The sequence below is a fragment of the Acanthaster planci genome, linkage group LG04 (genome assembly GCF_054643075.1).
Source record: "Acanthaster planci isolate LZ-2023a linkage group LG04, COTS_SCS, whole genome shotgun sequence".
In the NCBI taxonomy this organism is placed as follows: Eukaryota; Metazoa; Echinodermata; class Asteroidea; order Valvatida; family Acanthasteridae; genus Acanthaster; species Acanthaster planci.
The window spans coordinates 15,133,165-15,152,792 of record NC_141780.1 but is presented as its reverse complement, the minus strand read 5'-3'; the positions used below and the strand labels follow the sequence as shown (position 1 = coordinate 15,152,792).

Genomic DNA, 19,628 nt, shown 5'->3' with positions numbered 1-19,628 from the left:
CAATTTCCTCCAGTCAAGGTTAACATGTACATGTACTAGAATGAGTACTCTTCTCGGAGTGAGTTGCTATGGACGTTCATTTTGTTATTCATATCACGAACGTCACGCGGCCTGACTCCTCTACGCCGGCCATTTATTTTCAGGTATGCATCAAAATTATCATAGCGGCGAGGCCGTGCTGCATTGTGGGAGGTCAGGGTGCACCACGGGTGATCAAATCTTTTCAGCGAGTGAATAATACATGCATGGGAAATTTGCATATGTAGTGACTGTTTGGGTAGGTATTCCCTAGTAAACCCGACCCACACTTAATGTGGGGAAGGACTTTGGCACATAGAGTGTATAGATTGCATGAATCTGTTGTATTCAAATTCAGGGGGGGACATCTTTGCATGATGTGGTGATCAGCATTTCCAAGCTCACCACCGGAAAGTTGTGGGTTTAAATCTAGTTTTTGTCTCTTCTGGCTTTAATTTCAAAATCCTACCTGCTATTCTCCCACCACCAAGGGCTGTAAATCCAACAAACCTATTGCACTCACTATAAGTTTCTTGAAATGTGCTACCTCTCAGTATGTTCCTCAAAGTAACTGCTCTGTATAAAGCTTATGTGCCAAGAGAATATTTTTTTTGGTTGGCTTATTCCAGATTGTTTGAAAGGTGGCTTGTCCCTGTGATGTTTAAAAATGCGTGACTTGTTATCTCTTCTTCCTCTCTGTTTTTGTTTCTCAAGGATGTAAATAATACAGTAGGTGTCTAAAAGTGTCAGTAAACAATAGATTCCACAGTTCATTTGTAGGAACAAATGGCACAACACAGAAAGAAAAAAAATGAGATGTGTAGGCTGTGGACAGAGGAAGTGTTCCGAATGGTCGACCCAAAAGTGATACTGCCAGATTTGATGGGGGCAGAGGTCAACCAATTTATGCAAACTCGACTTTTTTAAGCAACTTTCTGCTCAGATCTATCGGTAACTGGGAGTGTGCATTGGCTTTGCTTTTCATAACCAGTTTTCACGCTTGTGTGGCTGATGTGGTTTTATAAACATCAAGCCTTCCTTGAGTCTTCGTAGATGGAAGTGTATATGGTACGCACGTCATTTCCCATTGGTTCTAAACACAAACATAAGGTCCCAGAAGTCTGTAAAGACTGAGGGTGTATTGAGCTTAAACTTGACCACTAGGCAAGGGCAGTCATGGAGCAAATATCACTCTATGTTCGGGCCCTGGAGTGTTGAAACTTAGGAGGATTTGGTGAGAAATAAACCTACCGGTATTCTGTACAAATGACTCTGAAAGAATTGTCATTTGACTGATTTAAAAGTTATCTAGTTAAGTGTGTAGCCCTCTTTACAAACAATTTGTTTTTCTGCTAAAAATATAAGCATCCATAGTTAAAAAAATACCTTAAACTACATCTTCCCTCTGTCTGTACCTCCCCATTCCTTTCACGTCTACATTCATAGTTTATGGTGGACAACAATGAAGTAAATGTTGTTTGGCTTGTAAGTTCTGACAACCTCTCTGTTACTTTTAGTACTGGTTTTGTTTTCACATTGTGCATGACACATTGTTAGTGGCACATTGATGGTGGATACTCCTTTTTCACATCTTGTGTGCAGTTTAAGAATTCAGGAATACAGGGAAGTTTTGGAATAAGTCTGACAGTAGTAAAAGCATGATACTATTGTACAGTTTGTAAAAAAAAAATCATTCTGCATTTTCCCCAAAATGTTCTCAAGGCACACTTACTTAACCGACATGCGTATCAGTGTTCTCTAGCTTTGTTTCATTTTTGAAGCCATCGTAATCAGTACCATTTGGAATTTTCCCCCTGGAATTCTCTTTTTACTTTGTGACAGAGTGCTTTGGTTATAGAATCGTGTATGTGGACACAAGGTTGCATGCTGTTTAGTGTTAGATTGTCACGTGATCTTTTTGTGTTGTGTACCATCTTAAGGAAGTGACTGTTGTACTTTTGTCTCCAAGCAAATTTGAAAGCTAGCTGCCCATTGGTCGATCCACAGCGACAGCAGCTGCTCAGCGTGTGTGTCACGCTCCCTTTGAGCTCAATTTGCTGTCACACATTTATTAATTAATCACTTTAAGTTCACAGTGCGATCAGCGCAAGACTGAAAACGTTTTGCTCATCAAGTTTGCTTGACTTGTTGGCGTGGTTCGTTGACCATGGTTGAGCTTAGAGCATCTGCAGTCTGTGTGCTGCTGATCTTTAGCCTTAATATGAACGCAGTCATGTTCCATTTCACTGCGTTCCACTGGCGTAATTTACGTGTGTATTAGATGGTATTTTGTTCAATATTGTGTTCATATCGGTAGTGATGTGGACAGACTTCATGAAACTGTGTTTGAAATTATTTGTTTGGTTTGCCCATTTTTTAAGCATTTAGAGATCTTGGAAGTCAGCCTTTCGGATGGCAGATTTTACTGAATTTTGCTTTGATCTACCTTTTGGGGGTTTCGATTCTTTTCCTAAATGTCCTTAATCTTTAAACAAAGGAATGAAACATTATTTATTTGCCTGTTCTTTGTAATGCTAAAAGAAACAAGCAATTAATACCCAAGTGAAATTTTTTTCTGTGGCAACCTCATTCGCGCAAACCCTCAGTAGGGTGTATTACATTATACCAATGGCCTTTTCCTTTCAAAGAGCACCTCTGAAGAAAACATGTTTCCTCTGATTTTATTGATTTTATCTGTTCAAATAAATATGGAAACATCCAAATCAAACGCGGTGTCATCTGTCTTCAGAACTCAACTATAACAAGCTAAAAAGGGCTTTTTTTTTTGGTCTTGCTAAGATGCGAATTCTGAGTGTAGATTGCATCATTCGGAGAAAATGAGGGAACCCTTGCCCTGTATTCGTAGTGGATAAACCCTTGTGCATACCAAACTGGCTACAAACAATGGCTACATGCACTGCATTCAAATTTGGATGCTTTCATATTTATTTGAACAGATGAAATCAGAGAAAACGTGTTTTCCTCAGAGGTGCTCTTTAAACTTGGTTGGTCTCTTTCATCACGTCATCAGCAGTGGCCCTAAACTGACAGAAAATCTATCTCTTGTTATTATTTTTTATTAATATTTCTTTCATTGGCATGAAAGCTGTTTTGCTGATAAATATTGTCACACTTGAGATGTACATTAAAAAGCACTGCATTTTGTCCATTGTAGGTAATGTAGTCAGGTTACCATTTTGTTTTTATGGAATGTTCAATCACCACAAGGTCTTCAGCATGAGACTTGAACTCAGAATTTATTCACCTGCACAGTTTTGAAAATTGTGAACAGTGAAAATCGTGGCTGCCACATTAACAGATTTTGTTTTTGAGATCACTAGTTTTAAAAAGAAGTTGATGTTGTTCACCCAAAACTGCCCAGAAGTCTTGTGTTCTCTTTCAAATATGCAGAAATAGTCTCATGTAAGCGTATTTACAGTGATAATTTTTCCCATCCGTTTCTCGTACAATCGTAGCACGGCAAAGCTCCGGAGCGCAGAATCCTCCAGTTTCACTTCACCGATTGGCCCGACCACGGCGTACCAGCTTACACGTTACCGGTGTTGGCATTCGTCCAGAAATCATCGGTAGCCAATCCAGTCGATGCTGGCCCCATGGTGGTCCACTGCAGGTATGCAGGAAATCTCTGAGGAGGATACTACAGCTAAGCCTCAAAATTCTTCCATCGTTTACCTCTTTTGTCCGTGTAAAAGTGAATGTACTCGGTCTCATAAAAGCCGAAGATTTAAAGACGTCAGATAAAAAGTTAGTCTTTAAACTGAAATTCAGTTCTAATTCCTAAACATACAAGGAGAATTTGGCGGTAGCTGTTTAGTTTCACCAAAGTTTACAGATATATATCCATTTTGATCCTGCCAAAGTGTGTTTATTGTTACGGAGAATCTTAAAGAATCCTTCAAAAGCCTCCACTTTCCAGGAAGCCCTTAGCACAGTATTTGTACTTAAACTTTTTAGAGACATCAAGCCTCATGTTGAAGTAATACTGGCTGTGTTCTACCTTCCTCAAACCTACAAAATCTGCCCTTTGAAGCCTTCTGGTAGATTTTCAAGGATTTGGTTGGGTTAGATTTTAAGTTGGTCATTGATGGACTTCTCTTTTCCCCATCCAACTTCTACCCCTGCAGTGCTGGGGTGGGCCGGACAGGCACGTACATCGTGATTGACAGCATGCTGAAGCAGATGCAGGCTGAGAACAAGGTTAACGTCTTCGGCTTCCTGAAGCGCATCCGGACGCAGAGGAACTACCTGGTGCAGACGGAGGTAAGGTGGTCGGCTCTCCATCAGGGCACGCCACTGCTGCAGACTTTGTCAAAATGGCATTCGAGTCATATACTGTACTGCTCTGTGGCATGACTGGTGACTATGGGATATCCAACTGAAGTTCAGAATGCCCAGTTCCATGTTGGTCTTATTACATCATAACCCTCTCAGAAAATTCTTGGGCACCTTTTTTGACAGAAAGTACAACCTATCAATCAGTTTCCCCCGGTTGATGTGAAAACAGTTTTATCCGAGGAAAAAGTCTGGAATAACTTGAACAAAACAACAGCGCTAGTCAGTTTATAGGAGAATTATATGTTGTCCTCAGATGTGACTTCAGATGGCTGGCCATTGATTTGCAAGGATAAAGACTGTATTTCGTGGATTTTTTCTCAAGAGGCAAGGACTACTTACAGGAGAACAATGTCTTTTTTGCCAGTGCTTGTGTTTAACCCTCTCTTGATTTTGGCTCGACCCATCAGGAGCAGTACGTGTTCATCCACGACGTCCTCCTGGAGTGGCTGAAGGCCGGCAATACCACGGTGCAGGCAGCCGACCTGAGACAGTACACCGACCGGATGACGCTACCAGACGAGCAAGGCAAGGTGCTGCTGGACGAACACTTCAAGGTGGGTGCCATACAAAGACCTTTTACCTCCTGAGTCTGTAAAGCCTCAGCCATGGCATTTGGGCCATTTTAAGTTCTGTGTATGACCAAGAGATGGTGCTATGCTACCTTGCAACAACTCTTCGTTAGAGCCACAGACATAAATGCATATACTGCCCGATTGTATATGCAAAACTACATGCACATTTGGTGTGAGATGCTGGATCATTTGTGTGTAAAAAAAGTCATTCAATCCAGTGCACAGCAGTGGTGCATTTGTGACCGTTGCAGAGTGGAGGCAGGAACTAAATGCAGAGGGTCACGGTGTACCCAAACTGGTTCACATTTCCGCTGGAATCGAAGCATAACATGTACCGGCACATATCCAGTTCATTTTCACAATTTGATTGAGACATTGAGTGATATACGCCACCGCATAATTTCACCTAATGACAGCAGATATATCACATGACCTCACAGAATTACTGATTTAACATGTAGCTGGAAAACTATACTAGCGTTCTATGTGCTCTTTGTTCACGCTGCCGCCACGGGCATGCAGAGCAGCTTGTAGAATCGAGTCAGCATTGCGTCAACGCAGCTTTTGAAATGTTGTCCAATCGCATGGTATTAGCTGACCCAGCACGCACAAGATTACTGAGCAACATACGCTGGAATCACAGAACCGGCTATATTTCTTGTGTAAAGCTGCAAGACTGAGGCTCTGCATGCCTATGGTGGCAGTGTGCAAAGAGCGAATACATGTACGTGTACATAAGTTTACATGGAGGTTTGGTGCATGGTTGTCATGGTCACTAGCCACATACATTGTATATTCTCTATGGTGTATTCATTTCCAGTCTCTACAAATTATGTAATTGGTGCTTGTCATTTCATTAACCTTCATTGAACCTTTGATAGGATTAGAGTTGCTAGGTATGAAACTAACAGAATTTCCATTACTGTGTCAGCTTTCTTCCCTGGTTCCTCAGCTTTTTAGTGGCACGTGTGGACATGCTTGTACATGTGCATGCATCAGTGTGAGTTATGTTCACATGCCTCTTCTGTCTCGAGGATTATTGCACATCAAGTAAAACCGAGATAGCTTGCTACGGTCACAATATGCCGGTACAATGCATAAAGTCAAATGCACAAATTCACTTTTCCTTGTTAGCCCTTTGGTCGTAGTAGTTTACAATAGTACCATAGTTGCACACCACGTCTTTCTATTTCAAACAAGATTTTGTTCTGAATTATTTAACATGTGGCATATGAAATGGAATGGTAGTGCATTGCGATTGCACTTTCTGGTCGGCCAAACCACTGCGCAGTCTTTCAAACGCAGTGTACCTGTTTGGCTGTCCTTTGGCCCAGTTCATGTATCTGACTGAGGTAGTCATGGTAATACCTGTCCAGACACACCCAAGATCCTGATAGGTTGACAGCAGCAAGACACACATTTAGCCGGTTCATGCGGAGGGTTTCAGTGTTGAAAGTGGACCGATACTGTATATTCTGCCTCTTTCAGATTCAGGTTGTTGGCCCAACGTGATACCATTTAGTGTACCCCAAGTGGTCATAAGGGGTATCACAACTTTACCGAGCTTGGACCATTTGACCACATTTCCAAGCACAGAAACCTTCTCTTGATGTGATACTGATCATTTGCACATTTCATTTCATGGGTAATGACCCGAGACACAATGATACATACACATAAAACCTCTAAGAGATCGTATGTCACCCTTTGGCAAGCCTGATTCTGTTCACCCTGTGGATAAACGGGCCCACTTTAGCACAGCAGAGCCCCTTGTTGGAGGACAGTTTGTGACTGAAAAGTCAAGAGTGTTGCTTACGTTGTTGCAACCCCTAGACTGGCTGTTTCCTAGATTTCTGTTCATCCTCTTCCCCTCGTCTCACCCCTGCAATGTTGTGCAAGATGGCCCATTCGTTTTGACTCATGACCACATTATACCGATGAAATTACATTATGAGAGTACATGTACAATTAAGCAAGGTCGGGTGTGTGCTTTAGTACCCAAGGTATGCCTTCATTAAGTGGGGATTCATACATATTTCAAGATGGATGGAAATTGGCACTTTATAAAGATTCTGGTAGGAAATAAATTAACTTAATTTGTAAAAATTTGAATGAAGCAGACATGTATTACGACTCCATTTACCCACTGCTTTGATTTTCTCACATGCCGCAGTTCATCGCCACGCAGAAGATTCGTGATTACGAGTTCTCCAAGGCCCGGCACGCCCTAAATCGCAGCAAGAACCGGAGCAAGCTGCTGCCCATGGAGAGGAACAGGGTCTCCATCTCAGGCGTGGCAGGGCAGGAGGGGTCTGACTACATCAACGCGTCATTCATACAGGTAACGGCCAGGGGCTGTGGATGGGAAGCACTGGTGATGGAAGCCGGGGGGGGGGGGGGAATGCCCCCCCCACTTTTTTGACTGGGGGCCTGCCCCCCCCCACTTTTCGCTGATCCTGTAATTGGATGGGGCTTAATGGATCTACCTAATAATGACTAATGCCTGATGGTCTAACAACTGGGCCCCCTCCCCACTTTGAAAATCCTTCCGCCGCCGCTGATGGATAGTGTAGCTTGTACATGTAGGTAGGGCCCCCCATTCCAGCCCCACCCCCTCTTCCTTGCCCCTAGTTTCGTGTTGTTGTAAAGGCCATTTCCAAGTACAAGTATATCAAACTGGATAGCCTGGTCCGGCTGAAATCAAGCGCAAGGAAACTACACAGTGCTCAAAATACTTCTAACCTGGAGAACAGCGTCTAGCCACAATCACTACATGTTACCCAAACTTGTTTCCTTTGTTGTCCAGTGGAGTAGCGAAAAATTTAGTAAACTACCTTTTGAAACTTTGATCAAAATATGGTAATACTTCTGGTGTTAAATAAATGTAGGTGCAAAAGTATATACCAGCTTAGAAAAATGTGTTGGATAAGATTTGAAGCTTTGCACAATGGAGACAGACTCAAGAGAGGGCTTTCGGTAACACTATGTGGATAAATCACTTTTTGGAAGAGGTAGGGTTCTGAAAAGAACCGTTGAGTGTGTACTCAACGTCTCTCCAGTGAACTCTGTTCTTCCTCAGAGAACCATACCTCTTCCAAAAAGAGATCTGTCCACATGGTATTACCGTAAGCCTTCTCTTTCAAAATGTACTGATTTCTATACAGGCTAGTAGAAATCTAAATGAGCTAGTACAATCTTCAGTTAACTAGTCCACTGGGCTACCAAGGTGAAAAAAGTGACTACAGGGCCTGCTAAGGAGTGGTTTGAGTGCTTTGGTTTTTGAACATGGGTGGGAAATAGAGTATTTAAACAAGAAGGCATTGTAAAATTATCCATGTATTTGACAAAATACTTTGAAAAGGACTTGCACTAACAGAAAAACTCAGGCTATTCAGGATACAGCAAAAATTACTCACCGGGGGAAACGGTGACCTGTGAAGAATCATGCGTACATGTAGCAAGATTTAAGTGGAATGAATCAAAGCACACGTTCAACAAGGATCCATTGGATAAAGTTTATGTTATGAGTTGCATCATTGTGAGACCCTTTGTTGGTTTAGCTTTGGGTTTTTTTTAGTGATTGTTGTTTATATTCTGATTCATTGCCTTTTGATTGGACAGGGTTACCGTAGAAACAGGGAGTTTATATTCTGATTCATTGCCTTTTGATTGGACAGGGTTACCGTAGAAACAGGGAGTTCATTGTCACCCAGTACCCATTGAAGGAAACCATGACAGAGTTTTGGCGTATGCTGTGGGAGTGTAACTCGACAACCATCGTCATGTTGACGGACAAAGAGGAGGTATGACCGCGAGGAGGAATAAAAGATTTCCAAAAAAAAAGTGTCTCGGTGGAAGTTTGCAGCTTTCACAACTGAGCACTGACCATGGTCTCACAGAGCTTTTGACAGTGGTGTGACTGACATTTAAAATGTGTTGTGAAGAAGACATTGACTGTCCGCTGACTGACAGTTGAAAAGGGGTCAAGAAGATGTTGATACTGGCCAAACGGGACGTTGAGGATTTTACAACAAAAAGTTCAAAATTACCCTAGCAGATAAAGGTAATAGGTTTGCAGTAGCCCTGTGCAAAAAATATCTCTCTTGTGAGTGTGTGTGGCTCTGAAAAGAACCCAGATGGAACTAAGTTAGCGTCCTCTCCACACATCACCACTTCCAGACATCATATGAACCACTTCACCATTGGAATCCTTGCAGTATGCTGACGATGGATAGAGCATACTGTCCGAAACATCAAACACCCTCTGGTTGGTATCAGAACCACACCTACTGACAACAGAGACGGTGCTGCTACAAATCTATTACCTTCATATGCCACCTTCACCATGAAAAACTTCAAATCTCAACCCAACAGATGTTGAAAATATCCCCAATATGATGTTGGAAATGTCCTGTTTACAACATCAGAAATTCACCAGCAGTACTTTAACGAAAGCCTAATGTTTCAATGAAAATGCCTCAAAAAACCCACAACACATAATGGGCTGTGATCTGTTGGGACGCCGAAAACAAGTCATCAAAAATGTGACAGAACCCACGTGGGGGCATTTGCAAACCTCTCAATATTGCCATACTGTGCACATGTCCTTACACGATTAAAGATAACTTTGGAAGGGGAATTAAGCATAACCTTTTTTATTCCACTGAACGAAATCCTTCACTTTTAAGAGTACTTCCCGTGGATTGTTATTCCAGTTCCCCTTTGTCTTTGCTTTCCCACAACTTACAAACTCCTCAAGGGCTCATGGATTCTTGAGGCGCAAGGGTTATACCAGTACATTGGTGTCTTTTAAATTGGAAGTGTCTAGTGGATTATCTTTTCACTTGTCATTTGAAACTTGATATTTCCTCTACTGACAAAGCTTTCCTCATGGGGAGTGGCATTGGCTCATGAATTTTCCCAATGTTCCCCTCGGGCAGACAGCTCTAGGGAATCCACAAGAGAACTTGCATTTCTTTCAGGAAAAGCATAATAGCCACCTTTCCTTGGTTTAGCTTTGGCTTTTTTTCCTCTGTACAATTTCATGATTATATGTACCGATCAATCTTCATGGAATGCTAAATAGAATCGACTAAGGACTTACTCCTCCGGAAGTCAGCACATTGAACCAATCGGCCGACTTTTGCCCCATCAGGAACAATAAAAAATACTGTCCGCCAAGGCGTGAGTCACATTTGATTGAATGCCAGATGTCTGCTCATTCTGCTCTGGCCCGCAGGACGACAGTCCCATCTACTGGCCCACCAACAAGGACGAATCCCTGACCTTTGGCACCATCAAGGTCACCCTGTGCGAGGAGGAACATTCCAACATGTCCTACATCACCAGGGAGTTTCTGCTGTGCTGCTCACAGGTACACAAAATGATAATTAATAAGAGCAAATCTTGATGAGGGAATACTGGAGATGAGAAGATTGTATTTGAGCATTTGGCACAGACGGATGATTTCAAGTTGACTTGGCATCCGGAAGACCTTGTCCCACTCACAGTATGTCCCTGCACAAGATCTTCCAAGTCACTCAGTCCTACTTGATGCAGACATCCAAACTCCTCTGGAATCTAATGTGCCTTCAGCATTTTGACAGCCACTGTAATCTAATGCAGGGCTTGAGGTCCCAGTTTTGTTCCACTTGTGTTCTAGTGCAAAGTGTGCTCCAATAGTATCACACAGAATTATCCGCTCAGGGAAGATTCCTTTAAAAAAATCATCAAGGTGTCTGGCCAATTAACAGGAACCACTGTTTAAATTAACAAGACTGTGTAACTGTTATTGCGCCTAGGGGCTCAGTTAGGGGTGTTCATCTACAAAATGAGTGTAAAAGTGCCATGTATCATTTTCAACTGTTTCCGTTCAGTGAATACAATTCTCGTAACCAAACTCTTCCATGTAATTTTGTTGTCTTTGACTTTCCTATTAAAGGTATAATGGAGTAGCTGTAGTACGTAACAAGTTCCCTGTATTATATAATATTAAGTCATCCATTCATCAGGAAGCCAGACTGGAGTGTCAGATGCAAAGTGGCAAAGAAGTTAACAATTGTGCCCCGCTCGGAAAACTTGCTTGTCCTTTTCTTATGAAGCAGCCAATACAGCCGTTTCACAATAGTGCACCACCAAGAGTTTGCAACGCATTGGCCAATCAGAACGTGGGAAATTTGTCGACCCTTTCCAAACGCGCAATGGGTTGACAAATTCTGTGCGTTGTGATTGGCCGATGCTTGCAAACTCTTTGCTGGCGCACTATTATGAAGTGGTCGTATTGTGATGCCTTTTTTTTTCCCTCTAGGACGAGGATCAGCTGACGGTCAAGCAGTACCACTGCAGCTATTGGCCAGACAGCTGCTCCCCGCTCCACACGGCCTTTGACCTCATCTACGCACTGGAGGAGCGCAGCAACATGCTGACTCGGGTCAACAAGGACGTGGTTGGACCAGTCACGGTGCACGACAGGTGAGCAGTCTGAATCTAAGGGGATAACGCTCCTCCTCGCTTGACTTCAGCCCTTTGTAGTTTGAAAATCCTACCTGTTATGCCACTGATGACACCGTTCACCCAATTCCGTTTTAAGAACAAGACATTTCTTCTAGGAAATGTTTGTTTCTAAACAAGGAATATTCGTCGATAATGAATAGCAAAAACATAATGTACTCTCATATGTTTGAGATATTATGTTTTAATACAATCAACTTTTTACATACTCCTAAGGGAGTTGAGATGATTTTAAGCGGTGTCGTAGTTGAGACCATCACAAGACCAGACACAAGACCATGCACAAGACCATGCACAAGACCATGCACAAGACCAGTCACGAGTAACATTGGGGAACAGTGACAAAGGAATGCTTTTGTTGCAGTTTATTTGAATAACTTGTGACTTGAATTCAGCCTGGAGGTCTTCTGTTGGTCTTGTATGGTCTTGTGTGGTCTCGACTACAGCACTGAATTAAAGAAAGTTAATGAGCTTAGTGAGCAGGAAAAATAATGATATAGTGTCTAATGTTCTGACACTGATGGAGATGTACACTTTATGAATATACATTATGAGCAGTAGCACTAAGCAACCTTTATAGTGCATGCTGTCTTTGCTGGTAACCTATTTACGCTTAGCAGATAGTTGTACCAGTTGAGTGGAGTTGGATCTGAGAGTTCAGCAGCAAAACATTTGACGGAATAAAAATAAAGTCTCATTCCTTTTTTTTTCCAAGGGAAGCAGGGTTTATAAATTTTCCAAAGATGGCAGATGGATTTTCAAGACTCTTTGAAACAAAACATCTAAGAATTTTTAGACTTGCGTTTATAGCTAAATATTTTGGTAGAAACAAATATCAAGGTCCCTGCCCAAAAAGAAATTATGGATTGGCGTCAAAGGTGTGCTTGAAATTCTTTTGGGTTGCTCTGGTTTGGACCCATAGATTTGGGGGGCGGCAAGCGGGCACTTTCTGTGCCCTCTCCACGTTGCATCAGCAGATGATCATGGAGAACTGTGTCGACGTCTACCAGGTGGTGAAACTCTATGCCAACAAGAGGCCAGGAATGTTCAGTTCCAAGGTGAGATCCATCGCTCAGAAGTCGCTGAGTTTTATTTTGGGCACGGTTTCAAGTTTGATTATTTTGTGCTGGTCACTCAGGATAATTTCCTGTGTGACTTGCTTTCAGCCTTTGGGCTGTTTAATTTTCATATTTTTCTGCTGAATGTTTCCCTTTTGTCAATTAAAATCTTTCTGATCATGCAACTGAGGTTACTTCAACATTTTTTTTAAAAAGAGAAGTTTTTGAAGAAAGCTTTATTAATTTGAGAAGTTAAGTGGACGACAAACCATACAGTGACTAAAAAGCTTTACCACATGTTGGCATAGGCTGGATTTGAACCTGGGCCACAGTGGTGAGGCAAATACCCGCAGAGAAATCTGACTCCATTTGTTTTTCTCTGTTCAGGATGAATATCACTTTCTGTACCGAGCACTCCAAAGTGTGTACACAGCCGAGCAACAGATGAAGAGCCTCAAGGCGCACTCGCTGCACCGCCATGATTCGGAAAAGAACAAAGATTGGCACAAGATGCGCTACATGACCGCTGTGCCGGACAGCGGCAACTTGCGGCAGATGTCGGATTCAGCCCGGAACAGCTCCTTGGACAGCGACAACTGGTACCGGGCCCGCAGCCAGACACTGGGCAGCACGGGGCCCCAGCGCAGCCAGCGCCCGTCCAAGTTCTGGCACCGCCGGACCAAGTCGGAGAAGCGTAAGACCGGCGGGGGTAACGCCAACCTGAGCATTGCCAACGCCAACGCGCTGGGGGTTGCGCCCCCTGGGGAAGATGACCTACCAGGACCGGAGGTCTACGACTTGGCAGAGACAGTCCGGGATGGCCAGCCTGAGGGCAGCTTGGACTCGGAGAACCATGCAGGCAACGGCACGCCCAGCACCGTGCCGGACACCACAGTCATCCCGGAGATCCACCTGAACGGTCTGGACCACCTGCAGGGTGACAAGCGCCACGAATCAGTGCACATAGAAGACAGCGAGACCATCGCGCTGATGGGGCGATTCTCCCCCGACACCTCGCAGGAGAACATGGAGATGCCGGCCGACTTCCGCTTTGCCGGGAGTGGGAATGTCAAGTCACAGAGCCGGGAGTCCCTCGGGACACACAGCAACAAGTCAGAAGAAACGCGCATGTGACTGATCAGGTGACCCCTCCTCACCTGACCATATGCTACTCTCCACCTTGGGCAAGTTCACGAACTGTAGTTTAACCACCATTGCTTTTTAACAATGCCCACGTGTAGTTACATTTGAATGTCCCTTTTCACACTTTTTTGTAAAATCTCATTATTACTTACAGTTTGCTGTTACAGCTCTTGAGGCATTTATGGTCACTGACATCTGGTACAATCATATTCATGTGAATGGTTCCCTCCGTGCTGAGAAATTATATTTGGGTATTGATAACCAGCAGTGCAACTATTACCTTGAGCCTTGCACCATTTGGTATACTAGATGGTCCAAACCATCAATCATTCAAGCAGTGTTGGTCAAACTATAGTTAAATACAGTCGTCGCACAAACTTGCCCATTAGAGTAGCAATCTCTTCTGGTTGTTAGAGTTAATATCAAGGATGATTCCATAAAATTTTAGTTTTGTTACGGACAGATTTTGTACAGTTTCTTCCAGGAGTCCTGTGTGTTCAGAATCAACACTCCTTTTTGGCCAAGACGTCGATCCCTGACTCATGTGAATATCGAAAAATTTGACTTAAACTACTGCAAATTCGACTGGATGACTGTCCTCATCCTTATACATGAGGACAGGGTTTGCATTGGCTTCACAACTTCCTAGATATCATTGGTTGGTAAATAACCATGCTCTGAAATACACATAGACACAGAAGGTCATACGTGTGTCTATGCGTGAAGTAAATATTTGAAGTTTGAAGTTTCAGACATGGGGAAGAGAAGTTGACATAATTGCTGACCCTTTATCTGAGAAGCAGCAATTATCAAACTCATGTAAATCAGCCACCAACATTCAAATAAGTCAACTGTTACTCATGCCAATATATTTGTATATCTGAAGTGCCCTCAACAACTCAATAAAAATGGCTACCATTCCCCTACATTTTGAACTTTTCCACACATGGACAATATTGTAAATAGTGCATATAGGGCAACAAATCTTGGCCACATACCGAATTTCAAAAACAACTGTAGAAATTGAGTGGTATTGAGCCTATCATTCCAGCTGTATGTTGTCAAGGAGCAGTGATTTTCCTCTTTTTGTTCTATCATTAATAGATTTGGCCTCAATGCAAAAGCAGTGCCACTGTGATTGGCTGCATGCATCTGTAGAGAGTTGGATTCATCACAAGTTGTGTTTGCATATAAAGTTCCCTGGAAGTGTTTTTGGGGATACCTCTTACCGCCAAAGTGATTGATGCAAACTGCTAGTTTCCAGAGGGGTGGATGATATTTCAGTTTTTAGCAACCCCCCCAAAAGTCTTTGAACAGGGTTTAGTTTTGTACCTGCAGTTCATTTTGTATTTTGTTTCCACCTTTTTTAACATCAGCGCTAGGAATCGGCAACTTTGCGGCTGATGTAAATATACCTTGTGAGATTAGACTGGCAAGTGATGATGGAACTTTTTTGGTTCTGAATTTCATTAAAGATACCTCTTAGGTTTTTTCTGAAGAAAGCAATTTGCCAAATGATTTTTGATGACTTATTCTTTTTGTAGCTGCTAATGCCTTTTTTTCAACAATTTCTTTTATATTCGGGGAAAATTGTTATTTTTAAAAGCATTTTTCAAATCGAGTTTTGAAAACGTGTGAGAAAACCAGTTAAATACGGTCATGTTGTATAAACTCCTACTAAGGAAGTCTAAATACGTGTATACAGAGGTTAATAAAACCTATGGTGGCCTACAAAGGCCACTAAATTTCTTTAGATGGATCATCTGCCAATCGCTGTATAGTTTTCTTGAATACTGGAAAGTGCAGATTGATTAACCTTAGCCAAAGAGAAATTGTAACTGGATCCCACAACATTAGTCTTTAGGCCATTATCCAGTAGAGTTGTTTTGGTTCACATTGGACCCTTGTTTTGATGTAACAGCAAGCTTGGCCTCAATGTGAAAGTGGACATTGCGTGGGTGAACACTACTGAGGGTTCCCACTGGTTTACGTTGTTTTCGTTCCTTCTAAAGGCCTTCGACTCAAAAGGGTGGGTTATGAACGGGTTAATTTGCCTTGAAACAAGTGTGAAAAATGATGTAGCTAGAATATTTACTACCCCCCCGCCCCCACCCAGTGTGCATTCTGTTTGTAATTAGTGGTTTCAGGCTCTTGCATAATGTTGCCATATCGTTCATGTCACCTGTACCCAATTTAGAATGCATCTCAACCATTTTATGTGCTGGTACAAAGTAACAAAACAGAAGTCGTCAAGTGAGAGACCGAAAATGAGTCATGTGTTGCCGGGTTGACATTACATTTCAGGCTGCAGTACCTTCCTAGTGTATTTCAGCGACATTGATAATTAGAGAGAAGGGTGCTTGTTTTTAGAAATTGGTCTGTAGTGGATTTTTTTTTGGGGGGGGTATAACTGACTTTCCAGAGCAAGATCTAGAAAGCCTGATTTCTTGGAGAAACTTTGGCCCACTTGAGCCCATTTCTTCATTCTTCAAGGAGGCTTCCCTAGCTTTGAAAAAAATGCAGAAGCTTCATATCATAAGAACTTTCCAGGATAAGTTTCCTGACACCTGAAACACCAACATTTGAAGTGAAAGCCTTTTTTGGGGGGGGATAGGTTTGCTTTGGTGACATCTTACTCATTTTCACCGACATAGTACCCTATTTCTCTATTGCAGAATGCATGTGATATGGCAGTAATGTTTAGAGTGAACCTGCATTACTCCCTGGCTGAGTTTCTTAAACTGCTCCATCTTCTGCCAATGTTTCTCAGCAGACATTTGACAAAGAACCAGTTACAACTTCCAAACATGCACATTGCACTGAGGATGTCCGTGCACTGACTGGATAGCGCATCGACACCAAGGACTGCGATCCATCTTTGGAGGCCCAAAGTTAAACTATTTACTCAGTAGCAAAAGCTGGCTGCTGAAATGGTTTGCATATTGCTTCACAATAGTTCACTATTGATTAATTTTTGCTTGGAAGATCAAATTGCTCAGTGAAAGTTTTCTGTGAAATTGCGTTCCAACCTGAGGGTGATTGCTACAGTCCGAGAAACTGTGACATTCAAGAAATTGCTTAAACTTGGGGGTTTTGTACGAAATCCTGTGAAAGTGTGTGCTTGCCAGCATTGACATCAAACATAAAGATGGCAGAAATTTTTAACAGCAGGACCTGTTATGTACTTTTTTGGCTTTATGGGTCATTTGTAAATAGTGATCTGAAAATACTAACGTTAATGCCCCAGAGCAACCCTTCTGGTCAGTTTTGTTTTTTTTCCAAATTTGTTTCAAATGAATTTGTCTACTTAATTTTTTTTATAAAGGGCATTTTTTTCTCTGTCATATGTTGAAACAGTATACCAACATTATAAATGATGCTATGACAATGTTTAACCCTAGCAGTCCTCAGTCCTCCAACAGGTGAAGGATTGAGGACTGTTAGGGTTAATGTTAACACAATACCTCATTATCAAGATGGGAAAATGTAAGTTGATGTAGGTGTTTCACTTTTATTTGCTGTTTATTTATTTGCCAAGTTCAACAGTGTCAATATAAAAATAAAAATCTTCATAAAGATATACCTGTATCACATAACATGATGGTGGTGCATTTTATATGTAAATGTTAACTTGCGTAACTATTGTACTGACAAGCGGGAGAAGGTGAAAGTATTATAGAACGTGTGCTAGTGAAGCATTATTCACCCAATGTTGCTCGAGCAGGAGGGCCTGTTTTTATTTACTTTTTACTTTTGTTTTTTTTTCCAGGTGTATCTGTAATTTTTGGGGCACAAATGTCACCTTCAGGCAAAGAAGATGATATTTTATACCGGGGACTTAGCTTTTTATTCAGATGCGTGTAGGTATGGTGACAAATTTCTGGGCCGGTTTTGGCTCCAAAATAAGATTAATGCGCAGTCCATTAATGGACTCGGTAAAATTTGAAGCAACTAACATTTTGCAGTTATGTCATACAGGGATTTCACATTAGCACCGTCTGCGCATATCCGCATCGAAAGCGAGGCTCTCTGTGTTGAACTTCGTCGTGCGTGCCCGCGGAGTCGACACAGTACATGCAGTATCCAGTTCGTAAGTGTGATGCCACTTCAGTTTAAACCACGCCCACTGCACATGCAGATACACGACCATCGCAGGTAGTTAGTTTGCGGTAAATTGCCTTTAATTTTCTTTGGATTTTACGTGTCGAGTCATCCTGAAAGACTCTTCCACAAAAATTTGCAGCCTGAAAAGTCTGAATTTAACATACCTTTATGTATTTTGTGTCTTAACTCCTTACTTTCAGTCGTCTGATCGTATTAAGAATTGAAGCTGACACATACAGCCTCGTTTTCAAATGCGGCGGAAGTGCGCAGATCGACGCTAAAAGCATCGTATTGTGATCCCTCTATTGGGGAAAGTATAACATCGCTTGAGTGTGAAATCGCGGATTAAACTAAACACACTGTGGGCTTTCTCTGCACCTGTAATGTGTAAAATATTTACTATTCGAATAAAAGAAACTTGTGCCTATAAATTATAATGTCATAATATAAATAATACTCGCTCTGTAAATGGTGCAGACCAGATGAAGTTCAATTAAAGATTTCCCTTGAAACTTGTCACATGTGTAAAAAGGTATCACAAAATTGTTACCACTCTGTCCTCCATCCAGTGCCCTTTGTGAGATTGGAGAAGGTGTTAAAAGAAACTTTTTATTACCCTTTAATACTTTGGTTTAGTTTCGCCATTAATTAGAACGAGAGGATTTCTTTTTTAAACTTATGTTAGACATCAGTCCATAAGTCCAGAAGAATAAAACTAGTGTCATTTGGCACTTCCAAGAACCTTAGATTATTGAGAAAATCGTTTCCCAAATTGTGGAGAGGACTGGTGTAAAGACGTGCAAGGTTTTCTATTGTCAGACTAATCACTGTAGATGTAAGGTCAACAGCATAGATTTCCGTATCCTGTAATAGACTGAAAGTGCTGTTTCTTTCATCAATTAGAAAAAAAAGGAATGGTTTTGATGATCCTGCTGGCCGGAAGACTGCTTAAGATTGTGTTGAATTCATTCTGAAATGTAATCATGAACTGCGAACATTTCTCCAAATCCAAGACATTTCCTGGTGGTTTCTAATCCTCCAATTATTTGTGGGTTTAGAAATTGGACGGCTTGCCCTTCTGTGGAACCTACAACAAGCTGAAAATGAAGAGTGGTGCAGTTCAGTCCTGTAGTCTTAATTGCACCGTTGCATCATTTATGTGCATACCAAAATAACTTTTGGAGTTCAATTTCTTTGTAAATGCATTATGTAGATAATGTAACTTAAGAGCACAACTCATATTGTAGATTATTGACTGTTTTTATGTAGTGTCACGTGCGTATGGTGTTCTGTACAATGTCATTCAACACGGTTCATTTCCAAAATGTTTTTGAGCATAAATAAACAGAGCTGGTCAACATGTAAGAAGCTTTATTTTTGTTTACGTCCGGACGTTTTGCCCATTTTCTTGTCCGGTGATATCCTGCGCTCTTTGATCAACTTTATTTGGTGGGTGTAATGTTTCTCCGCTAACTTTTCTGTTGGAAGGTGAACATACACACATCGGTTTGAGGCTGTGGAACTTGATGGGAAATAAGAACCGGAAGGATTTGGGTTTTTGTAGGTCACAGCCAGAAGATACTTTTTTCGTGAAAAATGTATGTGTTCTCGTAACAAAGAAGTGTCGCCTTGGACAAATTCTGAGGTGCCACATATTTGGTATATCTTTTAAATATCGGGAATTGTGAACATTTTGATTTCAATTTGGAAGCTTTAAGTTCCGAAATCATGTGTTCTATATTATTTACATTGACAGAATGTTGTCAATGAAATATTACAATCATAGTACGATTTGAATGATTAAAAGTCTAGATATTTTTTGCGCTTGCAAATTTCCCGTGAGGATCATTAAAGGCATGCAAACTAT

The 19,628-nt window shown here is 41.7% G+C and overlaps 1 protein-coding gene across 3 annotated transcripts in view; it reads left to right on the top strand.

Moving 5' to 3' along the window:
• The window catches only part of LOC110974086 (putative receptor-type tyrosine-protein phosphatase mosPTP-1), a 101,630-nt gene extending 82,495 nt beyond the window's left edge, over window positions 1–19,135 (top strand). For all 3 annotated transcript variants that reach the window (XM_087135343.1, XM_087135344.1, XM_087135341.1), the window contains 9 exons: window positions 3,495–3,649; window positions 4,164–4,299; window positions 4,782–4,928; window positions 7,120–7,287; window positions 8,624–8,749; window positions 10,186–10,320; window positions 11,254–11,417; window positions 12,379–12,514; window positions 12,902–19,135. In XM_087135343.1, the coding sequence (XP_086991469.1) occupies window positions 3,495–3,649; window positions 4,164–4,299; window positions 4,782–4,928; window positions 7,120–7,287; window positions 8,624–8,749; window positions 10,186–10,320; window positions 11,254–11,417; window positions 12,379–12,514; window positions 12,902–13,648 (1,914 nt within the window). In that variant the 3' untranslated portion in view covers window positions 13,649–19,135. The remainder of the gene's footprint in view (window positions 1–3,494; window positions 3,650–4,163; window positions 4,300–4,781; window positions 4,929–7,119; window positions 7,288–8,623; window positions 8,750–10,185; window positions 10,321–11,253; window positions 11,418–12,378; window positions 12,515–12,901) is intronic.
• The last annotated feature ends 493 nt before the right edge of the window (window positions 19,136–19,628 follow it).